Here is a 12963-nt window from a genome sequence, read left to right on the forward strand (position 1 = left end):
TTTGCACTTGCTTGCAGTTCCCGTGGAGGGATATACACCTATTTTCAGTAACATCTTGCAGACCCTGCATTTTGAGCTGTCTAGTATTAGACAAACTAAATAGTAACAGAGCAAAAAGCAGCCGAAAGCTTAATTTCTGCTGGTAGTTATGTAGCAGTTTGGGTTTGCTCTAGGAAAATTTATCCGCACTCCTAGCAATTCCAATCTCCTGGCGTAAGTATCCAGGTCTCAGGTAGGTCCCACCAGGGACATGTTTGAAGTACATGGCACCAACCTGCTTCCTGTTCTCTCACTACCTACCAGTTGATAGAGAAAACTGCTTGAGATGCCAAGAAAGATAAAAGCAAACAACTAAGCTGTGAGAATAATCTCACTCTTCCAGCTGAAATACATCTGGTTTTCAGCAGAGAATGAATGAGACTCGAAGGAAAGAGAATAATGATCCCTTGGAAATCCAGCCAAAGTCACAAGAACTGAAGAGCAGAATCATGACTGCTCATACTATCTCCAGAGACAGGAAGAAAAACCCTTGCAATAGAGAAATGGACAGAAGCGTAAACCAATGCAAACCTGACAGCAGCAGACAGAAAGCCAAAACCTACCTTTAACTCATCACTCAAAGTAACTAAATCCCCATTTCAGAACATCCTTTCCACACTATCCTGACAAGCCACAACTGCAGCCTGTGGATAGCGGTTCTAGTTGAAGCGAGTTATGCCTCCTTGGAGGGAAAAAACTACACAGACAGATGACAAGTGATTTTCAGTGTCTCAAGTATCTTACGTGGCTCAAGTGAAAGGTTACAGGCTCAAGCATTACATACCTATTACATTGTGCCAAATTAAGCGAGAACAACATACAACACACTAGATCTACGGAAATTTGCTGTCAAGTGCGAGTAATTAAAACCTTCTGTGACCACAAGATCTACTCTTGGAAACTCTGCATTGTTTTTTATTTGTTATGAAGTCTCTTCTTATTCTCCCAAACATCACATTCAGGCAAAGTTAGTATTACTCCTTCACTTCTTAAAGACATGAAGCTTATATTCTCAGGCACCCTCTGGGAATTGCTAGGAATAAAAACGGATAAAATTCCTAGAGACAAAACCCAAGAGCTGGAGGGCTTCCAATCAATACCCAATTCTGTCTTGGAAGCTTACTCTCATGAACACTGGGTTTTCTTTAAAAGGCTTGATACAGACTATAAAGTTCTGTAGGTGTTGCTCTTTGCTTGCCAAAGACCCAGAAGTCCCCAAGAGAAGGCAGGCAGAAAAGGCACAGCAGGGAAGACGAGGTGTTTCTGAAGGGATGGAACACATCGGGTTTGAGGCACTGAGGAACCACTGTTTTGGACATTCCTGCAGGGCACGCCGCTACGCACACTCTGCTTACCCACCCTAACTTGAGCCCATGGCGTTACAACACATCTTCGATTCAGTTCTCACAGAAAACCAGAAACAAAGTAAAAGCTTCAATTTTATTAAGGGATGGATTCTGTTGCAAATTTAACACCACAAAGCACCAGAATAAAATGAGTTTAGATTGCTGCATTTTTTGTACGTCACCGCATCAAACCCCGTCGCTTCCTTACCTGACTGCAGAGTTTTGTGCAAGATCACGCAGCATTGGAACAGGAGACTCCACTGTCCTGGTAAAGAGAAAAACCTCTGTCAAAATGTCACGTAGCACATTTCTCACCATTTGCTTCACTTTCTGTCTTGCTGCCACTCCCCGCTCCTCCGTCAACTAAGTCTGCGACACATAAAAGGGATTTCAAAATTATGCTGCCTTTCCCCTAAATCAAACATTTCTGTAAGCAATGGAATTACTGAATCCTTATTTCTTAATGCCGTTACTTTTGTGTGGATTCTCTAGCGTCTAACAGCGTGTTCGCACACTTCCCAGCAGCCTGTTTACAAACCTGGGTGCTATTCTGCCCCTCGGAAAGCTCCCCATACTGTTGGGCTTTGACTGAAACAAGCTGAGAGGTTCCGAGAGGGCAGGAGAAGGCCAGAGAGACAGACACCACGAAGACACAAACCTTATTTGTGACTTATTTTGTAGTGGCAATATAAATGCCTGCTCATCTTCACAGAATTCCTAGCAAACTACTCCTCTGGGTAAAAAAATACCCATTTCTCACACCCTATCTAGGGAAGACAATACCAGCAGAGTCTTCTTTTTCCTGCATTGCTATTCCCTCCAAGAATAGCTCCTACTTGCTCATATTCTTCACAAGCCATGACAAGAATAGAGAAATGTATATTAGTGAGTGTGACCTAGGATACATTATCTCTCCAACAAAATCGGAGTGTTTGTGCACTTAATGCAAATGAGATACTGAACACCTGCTTATGCCTCTAAGCAAAGTTAGATAAACGAATGCATATCCTACAATGCGAAGATTACTCTGATAATTTCTCAAACTAAATGCATTATCTAGAGAACAAAAAACATTCGCATTTTTTGTATGCGTAGCTGGTAACAGTCCTGAATTTAGTCCTATAGCCTAAATGGAAAATGGCAAAATATATCTATCAATCTGGATTTTTTTTAATGCAATTAAGATTAGCATATAAAAAGCAGAGTTGTTTGTTTGTTTTTTTTTAAACAGCATGCACTGTTGAATTACAGACTGCATTAAATTAACATTCGTAGAAAAGCAAAGAGGCCAAAACAACATGACCTTACTGAAAAAGGCCATTGATCACTACTACTTTTATTATATAGGCCCTGTTTAACTATTAACGTTCAAACATTACTAAATACATAAAAATCAGGCTTTCATAGATGAAATGAAAGATTCATCAGCAATTAAACACACACACAGAGCACTGTAAAGATTTCTGACACTGCTTTAAAAGCCTAGTTCTGAAATAAAAAAAAAAAAAAGGATTGCAGAATGAAAGTTTTACTTGCTTGGTTTTTGGGGTTTTGTGGTTTGGTTTGTTTTGTGGTTGGTTTTTTGGTGGTGGTTTTTTTTTTTTTTTTTTTTTTTTTTTTTTCATGTGCTGCTGATAATACACACCTAACAGGAACCCTAGGGGAAAGCATGTTTAGCCTCAGAACTAAACGCACCACCTTGTCAGGAGTTTTAGGCTTCTCCTTGTGGAAACAGAGCTCTTTTTATTTAAATGCAGCCATAACTGAAGAAGTGTCCTTTAGCATCGAACTACCCATAGCAGGAGCCATACTCACTGATCTGGAAGAACGGCATTTTCATTCAGAGTCAGCTTTCCCTGGATTCCATGGCACAGCTCTGGGGGCATATCCACCGGCTATGGAAAAAGTAATTTTTCAGCTGAAGCACTTTATTCGACCTCTGCCCTCACCATTTACACCATCCCTAAGAACAAGTACAACCTACCTCTGTATTTTTGGTCTTGTACTGTTCCACAATAAAGTCACAAAGCGGATGGTGTTTTCCAACAAAGAGAACATCCCCACCAAGGCTGTTTCTTCTGCCTAGAAAAAGACATGGAGAATGGGATAAGGGTTCAGAGCAACGAGGGAAGGAAGGAATGCAGCAGACCAGCACACCGTCCTGTTCGCATCTCCACAAAAACAAAGCTTCCTTGTGATTTAGGAGAAAGCTTTGAACGCTTCTTGCTGGAAAGACAGTGCCTGCCCAGAACAGGATGCCTCTGGTCACGAGGGTAGTGGCAGACAGCAAAACGACACGAATCGTGCGCTCAATGGGAGGAATCTTCAATTTCAAACAGAGTAATGCTGAAGACACAGATAGGCTGAGAAAAAAGCCTGTACCTCCCAAGCAGCTTTACCTACAGGAACCAGCTATTATTTTTGTACAATGGAGACAGTAACACGTACATAAAAACTGCACATGAAGCTTCACGTATCCTAACTGGACACAGCCAGCCCACTGGACAGAGAACAGCCAACACACCTATCAAGTTTTACCATCAACTCTGACCCTGGAAACAGAGTTTATTCTTTTAATTGCAACATGTTCACCTAACAAGTACTTTGACAGTGTACACTGGTAGAAGCTTTTCATACAATTAAGCTGCCATCTAATTTTCAGGTTAAGTCTCCTGCAAGTCCACTTCAGTAAAATAAAAGTAAGTGAAAGCTATAAAAACAAACCCACCGAGGATCATTCTAATTACCAGCACCATCCATGAAGAAGAGGCTATGGCCTGCCGTAATTCAATCCAAGCAAGCATCTATTATACCTTGCTTATTTCGGGTGAAACAGAGTATATAACAAGTCACAGAGAATACATCACAATTGCAGCAAAATACCACAATTCTTACTTTCTTCAGGAGTGAGGTCAGGGTAGACTTCTTCCAGGGCAGCTCTAAGGCGTCGCTCATCCACAAATGGCAATAATGCAACACCTAGTAGAACCAAAACATTGGGGTTTCACACTTGTTGGGGAAAAGAGGGGGGAAAAAAAAAAAAAAAGAAAAAAGACAACTCTAGCATGGAAAGCTCCAAAAGATTCTTTACCCAAGAAACAACTGCTGCATCAGTCATGGAAAAGAAAACCCTACATTTCCAGAGGTTGTGACCCTGCAAGCTGTTTAGAGAAAGATAGTTCAGCAGTAGTGCAGGTTGAAAAGGTGAGCTCATCTCCAAGCATCCCTCCTCCCCAGTCCTGAGGAGGCACTGGGAAGCAGTAACCTCCACCCACACCTCCCTCGTTCCTCATTTAGGAACACGAGCAGCTCAATAAGACACTCATCATTTGTCTCATTTGCACAGGTACTCCTCCAACAGAACTCGATGCTACTTTATTCAAATTAATTTATGAAGAGACAACAATGGAAGAAGTCACCCCAACTTCAGTGACGAGGCAATACCGGTACTATCCATCAGGGACTATTCATACCAGCTATTAATTTTACTCCAAGATAACACGGAGGCTCTTCTCAGGATCAAAATCCCTGACTAAGCAGCACATCTCGGAGCCCACTCAATCACATTGGATGAAGCTGGAGAATCACCTTCCCTGGTATGCTCCAGTATAGGTTTCCTTCTATTATGAAATCCAAAAGAGCACTATGAAATGTACTATGAAAAGTCTTCAAAGATTTACTTCTGTCACCTTTATTATCAGTTGGAATCTGGACGACTTCAGTTTTCTATTTTCTTTCCTTCACCATGAACACTAGAGCTTTTTCTGACCAAGGTGACAGTAAAGGCTCTCTACTACTAAACTGATACTCATAGTTTCCTATTTGTGCCTGCACAGGTCTACTGGCAGGCAGATCTCAGACACATTTGTCATTGCTCTAAGGTACTACGTTCACGCAGACTTTGGGCTTCCACAAGCTTGGATTCCCAATCTAAAATTTGGTCTGCCTGAAACACTTTTGCTTCAGAAGTTACATCTTTACGTGGTAAAACAAATACTATTATCCTGGAGCTGAAGGAAAGGGGACAACCTAAAACTTTACCTTAAGTGTAATTACACCAGAAGCTCATACCTTCTCCTAACAAAACCAGTTTGGAACAAGCCATGACTAAAGTGTTAAATAACATCAGAAGTTTAACTGAATCAGAACATCACATAGCCTACTGTAAAACAGCGAGGAGCAGCAGAGCTGTACAGCCTGCTTTGCCAGCCTCGCCAAACAAGACACCTGCACTGTCCCTGCTCATGAAGTATGAGGATAATCTTCACACAGGCTGACTACTGATTTATCAAATACAGCACCAGACCTCAGCCACGTTCAAATTTCACCTGGAACATAACTACTTGTGAAGGGAAACAGGGATAAGCCTACCCCAGAAAACAAACCATTTATTTTCACCTTCGCAACACAGCGGTGGAATGACACCAAAACCAGAACTGTTCATAACCCAGGAGATTGCAAAATGGATCAATGCTGAGCTTGCAGAAGCATAATCACATCTCTAAAAGGAAGATCTTTAAACATTTCATGAAGAGGACAAGGTATAGTAGATGCTTTTTAACAGACAAAGTCTGTACTTCCAGCTTGGAAAATATTTCTAGTTTCACAACTGCCATTTAAGCATGAGAATTCCAGATATTAATCCAGAACAAAAAGTACAGAATGCAATTAAGCATTAAATGAGTCAAAAGTAACGTTACAGGCTGCTGAAAGCACGTGGGAGCTACTTAAAACACGACTGCTTTAGACTGTAGATTTGGTAACTGGACAAAAGGACTAAGGGCAGCTGCCAGAACTGCACTAGGGGTAAGAAAGGGCTTCAAGTTACAGAGGGAAAGCCTGGTACGCAACACGTCTCATAACCCCTGGGAATATTCGCTTTGATTTTGGAACGCCTTCCCAAGCAAGATACTCATGTGTCTGACTCTGGCTATTTCCCAACCCAGGTGAGCTGACTTGGGTGGAAGAATCACCGAATGGCTGATGTCAGCAGGAACCTCTGGAGATGGGCTAATCCACCCTCGCTGCCCAAGCGTGGTCACAGGCTGCTGGGGTGGCCCCAAGCAGGTTGCCCAGGGCCACGTCCAGTTGGGCTTGGAGTATCTCCAAGGACGGAGGCTCCACAACCTCCCTGGGCAATGCATTCCAGTGTCTCACCACCCTCACAGTAAAAATGTGTTTTCTTATGCTCAGGTGGAATCTCACCTGTTTCATTTTGTGCCCAAATAATTATTTATATCTATAATTGAGATGTTACACTATTGGCTGAATACCAGATACAAAGAATGAAAAAAAACCCAGATACAGTAATTACTGCAGCTTCTTCTTTCTTTAGAGAATATTAATTTTAAATTCCTGCCAAATTTTGCATGCATCCAAATATTTCTATATTCCCCAAAGCATTTTTCACAAGGTACTAATGAGCCACTGATTGAACAGAACAAGATCCATTAATTAAATGCAAAGGAGACAAAAGACAATTACACAGTAAGGCTGATAAAAATAGAAAAATGATTAATCTAGAATGACTACTAATTGCCAATCCTAAATCAGTTACTGAATCATAATTTGTTCTTCAAACAAATTTCTTTTCAAAAATATACCTACTGCAAAATACTTCTTCCCCACACCAAGTAACATGTTACCAGTGTGACATGTTCTCACTATGATTTTCCATTTTCTTCCTATTTTTACATAGATTCTTAAGACTGAGGTCAGTATACTATAGCTCAAAAAAAAGTTAAAGTTTCACCTTGCCAAGCGTACTTCTTCCCATTTAAATCAATAGCAAAATCTTCAGGGTAGAAGTCAATTATGCTTGATTCCTGTATTTGAGAAAATAAAAAATAATCATTCCAGCCAATTATGAAATTGATTCAGAATGCCACGCAGGACTGTACTTTGCAGAGGGCGAGCAAACACAAAGCTAAGGAGGATGCAAAGAGTTTGGACTAGTAGAAACATTGTGCCATTTAAACATGAAGTGTGGTAAGGCACTTGCATTACTTAGAGCATCAAAACAAGAAATTATGCAGGACAGAATAATTCCAGGTAACTGGGTTCAGGTATCTGCTCCCCAGTTAAGTTTTGCAAGGTTTCTATAAGAAAGTAAAAAAATCTTACAAAAGTGTAGAAATGTCAGGGAATGATTTTTCTCACGGAAATATCTAAACTCAAAGAATCACATTTAAAGATCTTTGAAGAATCTCTGCAACCTACTAAAAACATCCCCCCCCCCCCTGGTCTCCATTATTTTTGTGTCTGATGTAAGCAGCAGCAAGTCATGCTCACGTAACTGCAAGACAGCATAACCTTACGGAAAGGAATACAACAACGATTCTTACCGGATCTGTCATGAGCTTCCTCCACGTTGGTGGCAGAAAATTTCCACTTGCAGCTGGAAATACTCCCATAAGTTGTTCAAGAGGCTTAAACTGTTGAAATTAAACAAGCAGATGTAGGACGCTCCTAACAAGTTGTTAAATCATAACTGAATAAATAAAGACGCCCTACCGGTTTTGAGCCTTTCTCAAAATCTGAAGGCATGTCTGCAATACCCTCAAAGTCTGAGGCAAACGGAGCATAGTGAAAAGGGTAGTACCAGTTCCAGGATGCACAGCCCTAGGGTGGAGAAACCAGAGAAACAAAAATCAGGCAAGTCAGAAAAGTAAACGAAAACAAAAACAAAAAATCACGTAGCCCAGCCACTAAAGATGACAAAATTCAGCCCAGCATCAACCAGGAGAAAGAGGAGTCCCCAGGATTAGAAAAGAAAGAGCTCTTGCCTCTAAAGGTACTCTGGACTTCAGGTTGGGACTTAACTTTTCATAGCCAGACTAGAGCGAGTGAGTTCAGTGGGCAGTGAATGGAGACCTCGGGCACCTTCAGAGTACTCTTGCTCTGTGCTAGGTTTGAGTCACTAAGGGAGACAGCCAAAGAGACAGGACCTAGCACCAGAACGACACAAAAGACCTTACAGCAGCATCTTAACCTTAGCTTCAGGACACTGTCACGTACCTCATGCCTTTTTCCTCCCCTTCGAGAAAAAACACACGAGCATGCGCACAAAGTCCAATAAAACCATGCACAAAAGTTTCTTGCAGAGTAGGAAATCAGAGTCTGTCCATACAGTTAACCAGCCCCCAGGGGCTCAGCCAAGGAGCCTGTAACCACTGGACACATTTTCAACTTGCGGAGAGTTGCTTCCGCATTCGAATGGGGAGATACACACAGATAACAGAGAGGAGGAATTCCCAAGTTCTCTGTAATTGTATAAATGGCAGAATTGTGCCAGTCAGAAAGCCATTACAGAGGTCTCAACAGGAACAAAAGTGGTGCTTTTCTGGCAGCACGCAGCTTGCACTACTGCTTTTCAATGCAAAATCCCACCACTAGCTTGGGAACACGGGGGGGGGGACACACCAAAGAACACTGATATGATTCACACCTTGTAGAGTCTAAGTGTGAATAATATTCACTGCAGGTTGAAAAGTATTCTGGTTTTAACTGTTACTCTTCTATTCAGTGCAAGCACTAACACACACTTTGAGTAACATTTTGCTTTTCCCTTCTTATTCTTCTGTCTTGAATATTGGGAAATATGAAATGCATTCACTTGAAAGAGGCAAAACAATCCTTAGAAAGGAGAAAATAAACTGAAAACAGGTCAGAACACAATGCACTTTGTAAAGGAAACGTGGCTCTAGAAGGTCTAAGTCAAGTTTTCACCTCCTCAGCTATTTTTCTTAGCAGTTCCACTTGAAACAAAAGCCTACTATTTTGACTTCCAATTCCAAATAAGTAAATGTCAATGAGGGTCCTCCAGCGATATTTTTGGTATAAAATTACAGAGAGTGTAATTATTAGATGCAATTCTTCAGATGGTTTCAGTATGTTTCAAAAGCCAGGTGGATTGGTTTGTTTTTGGGGTTTTTTTTTTCCCCCCTCTCTCCTCTCCAAACAGATGTTCCCACTAGTGGAACACACTTTGCATTATTAGCTTTTTATAAGAATAGAAAAGCACATAATGTGTTCTGTCAGATGTTTTACGGACAGTGAGCAGTAGCTATTGGAAGTAATTCTTATTATGGTAAAAGAAAAAAAAAAACCCAACACCCCAAACCTAACTCCGCCCCCCACAAACCCTCAAGCAAACCTATTTTGAAATTCCCCGATCCAACATATTCCTAATCTGACTTCCACATGGGCAGAAAGTGATTTGACTGCTGCTCCATAGCGATTCGTGTACAGCAGGTTACACTATCTTGCCTACATATGGTTCTGTTATGAAGTACAAACAGCAGCACGTGCAAGTATTCAATTTCTGCACTATTTTAAGTCTGCAATGTAATTTTTATAAGGTCTAGAGAGAGACTTGCCTTCTTTTAGAGTAATTGCAACATGAAGCAAAACCAAAGCCCTAAACATTTGTGTACTTTCATCAAGTTTTCCTCTGGAACATCACTAAACCAGAAAACGTTTTCTGTACAGTCACTTTTCCTTGAGGTCTTATTGGCACTCCTCGATTTCCTTGAGAACATTTTGGTCCTGCCTGAAGTTGTTGTCAACCTCACCGATTTATTTTCTTTGCAGCTGTAATCATCTATCACTTCTATACACATCAGTAATTTCAGCTAGAACGTCTACAACCTCAGAAGGACAAGGAGTCACCTACATGCATCTCATTAACTACATTGTTTTTACAAGCTAAACTAACGAGTGCTGCACAGGGCCTTGCCCATACTGGTTTAAGTTCAGAACATGCCCATCTTCCAGTGCCTCTACCTTTAAACCCACAAATGTCCCCACAGAGCAGACGGAAATGCACCCCCAATGTGAATAGCTATAAAAGCACACGGTGATCTCTGCACAAGGCCACAGCCAATGAACGCACGCCCTGTGCACATTTCTTTGGATAAAACAAACTTAATTTTACAATCTTCAAATGAGTATAAAAATTTTGGTCACCTCATAAACATAATGTCAGTTTTGGCCTTTACCGAGCCCTTCAGTTTCCTTTAAAAGCCAGGCTGCCTTTTGCAGCACTCTCCTGCAGATCAGCTGCACCAGACCTGCAAACCTGAAACTCTACGATTTTCATCCACCATAACGTGCGAGTCAGAGCCCAAACTCAACCGGTTTATATAGTGCAAGGGAAAGAAACACACTCCCTTTTTGTTCCAAGGAGGGGGGGAATAGTACATGTTAAAATAAACTAAGACCACAGCGTTTTGCAGGCATGTGAGGTATTGCCCTATGTTGGACAGGTGTGAGCCACCTATGAAAAACGTGCAGTTTTATCAACATGGCACCGCGTTCAGCTGCAAAGCCCTGCCGAGACAGATAAACTTCATCGGCTCGAGCACATTCTGTTCCCAGGTCACACATGAAATACAACTTACTTTGTCTTCAGGGCACGAAACTAGTTATTAACCATCGGTGCAACAAACCCCAACATGTCTAACTAATCTCTTGCCAATCTGACATCTCAATTATCAAAAGATTTAAATCAGATACAGATTACTTCAATCAGAATACACTTCATAGAACATCATTACAATCTATGGAGGAGACTGACAACTCTTCCTTTCAAATTCTTACTAGCATTTCACAGGCTTTGTCCTTTGTTCACTCATTTAGTCATCTGCAATTTCCCTATGCATGGCTATGTATTGCAAAGGAAAAACAGGCATCAGTCCTTAATAAACTAATAAGCGCCATTACTGTATGTGAGAAACAAAAACTGCATTCAAATCCTGAGTGTCAAACAGAACGGACACTCACGTTTTATATAAAAAAAAAAAAAAAGCATTGCTTTTCAAAAAATAAGCAGTGGCTAATTATTATTTCCTGAAAAGAAACAGAGTGCAAGCACAAAAGAAAACTGAAGTTTCAGCGAAGAAATTTTTTACGTACCTGGTAATAGTATCTGAGAACCCAGCAGAGCCCTTCCACATAGGACTGTACAACTTTACGACGGAATTTCTCATCAGATGCATCAACATCAAATTTGTTTTTATAGTAGCGCTGTTTCCAACCAGTTTCCCATAACCTGCATAACAATACAAACAGAAGTCAATAAATCTTAGTATAGGCACATTTACATATCTGAATTAAAATATATGCCAAAGGCACTTGCTACTTCAATTCCTGTTTTTATACAATTTAAGTGAAAGCATAAAAACTGATACTCAACAGCAAGGGAATAAAATTTGATGGTTGGCATCACAGAAAATCCAGATGAAATTCTGAAGCTGCCATCCCAATAAATACACCTCCAAAGTACTCATTTGGAGCAGGGCAGATTTTCAAACATCTGCCCGCTGCTGTCAGGGTTTTTCAAAACAGTATTGTTCCTAGTCAGCAATTTCACCTTTCTTATCAGGAATCTGCTACCAGAAGTGCCACGTAAACTTTGTTCTTTAACTCTTCCAACCATTAGAAAGAGAACGAACGCTCCCCCTTCCTTATTTTGTTTAATCTACCTAGGCCAAAAATATTTATCTTACTGGAATACCATACCACATCAAGTTATTTCCTCTATTGTTAATACCCCTCTCAAGCAGAAAAGTGATACTGTTTCCCTGCAACTCAAAATAAAAAGTAAACAAACAAATAATAATAATAATAATAATAAGCAGCAGCAGTTGATTCCTATATTCTATTGCTGTTCTGACAAGCTATGATTACCAGCAGAATTATCTGCAACTCAGAAGTCCTGTGCTTGCTGACTCCCATCAGATGCGTTCCATTTTACAGAGGGATTTTCAATCTTTCACGCCAGAGATTGCTGTTTTGCCTCCAACAGCCATCTCAGACACTATTTATCCTCGCTTCAGAGAGCTCCCCCTTATGTCTGTCTACGGATGGGGCAGGGGAAAGCACCCACTTGCTCATCTTTGACAGACAAGCATCTGAAGCCCTCAGTTGGCAAGTATAATGTTAGGAAACAAGTGGATAGTGTGCTATATTGTGCCACATCTCAAGCAAGAATATTCTGTGAAGATTAACGGTAAACACAGACCACAGGCTCCTCCGAAAACTGAAAAAACAGGGAGAATACAGCTGTGGTGGGCACGGGCAGCAGCAGGAATCACTGCCTACAGACTCCAGAGCTTTTCTCCTTGGGCATTTTATCTGCTCACCACATCTGATGTGTTCCCTGTCACTCAGTAGGTGACATGTCCGTTTTGAGAGAAGTGCTGTGCCACAAGCAAGGAACTACGTGTATGCACATAAAGCTGCAAGTTGTTAGGCCTAACAGACAGGACGTAATCCTGGGGGGCATTCCAGTTCAATGCAGAGACTCCCATCTAAAACAGCAGTTTAAGTAACAGAAAGATTAAGCTCTACTTAACATTTGGTTCAGTCACGATATTATGCTTCAGAACTGTCCTCTGTCACAAAACTATCTGGGTTGGTTTTTGTCTGTTTTGTTTGGGTTTTGTTTGTAATTTAAAGCTATTATTCACCATAGTGCATGCATTTTACACACACAGTTCCCATGAATTTTGGTATTCAAGCAAACTAAAGCAAATTACAAATCCGATTTAGAAACTGGTCAAATCAGATAAACCTT

General features: G+C 40.9%; 1 protein-coding gene across 1 annotated transcript in view; it reads right to left on the bottom strand.

The window, feature by feature from the left end:
- XRN2 (5'-3' exoribonuclease 2) overlaps window positions 1–12963 on the bottom strand; it is a 49292-nt gene that overhangs the window by 19706 nt on the left and 16623 nt on the right. The window contains exons 17-24 of the mRNA XM_075749968.1: window positions 11301–11436; window positions 7899–8006; window positions 7730–7819; window positions 7138–7210; window positions 4281–4364; window positions 3370–3467; window positions 3201–3280; window positions 1594–1650 (exon numbers count right to left, since the gene is read on the bottom strand). Coding sequence (XP_075606083.1) covers window positions 1594–1650; window positions 3201–3280; window positions 3370–3467; window positions 4281–4364; window positions 7138–7210; window positions 7730–7819; window positions 7899–8006; window positions 11301–11436 — 726 coding nt within the window. The remainder of the gene's footprint in view (window positions 1–1593; window positions 1651–3200; window positions 3281–3369; window positions 3468–4280; window positions 4365–7137; window positions 7211–7729; window positions 7820–7898; window positions 8007–11300; window positions 11437–12963) is intronic.

Source organism: Balearica regulorum, chromosome 3 (assembly GCF_011004875.1).
Source record: "Balearica regulorum gibbericeps isolate bBalReg1 chromosome 3, bBalReg1.pri, whole genome shotgun sequence".
In the NCBI taxonomy this organism is placed as follows: Eukaryota; Metazoa; Chordata; class Aves; order Gruiformes; family Gruidae; genus Balearica; species Balearica regulorum.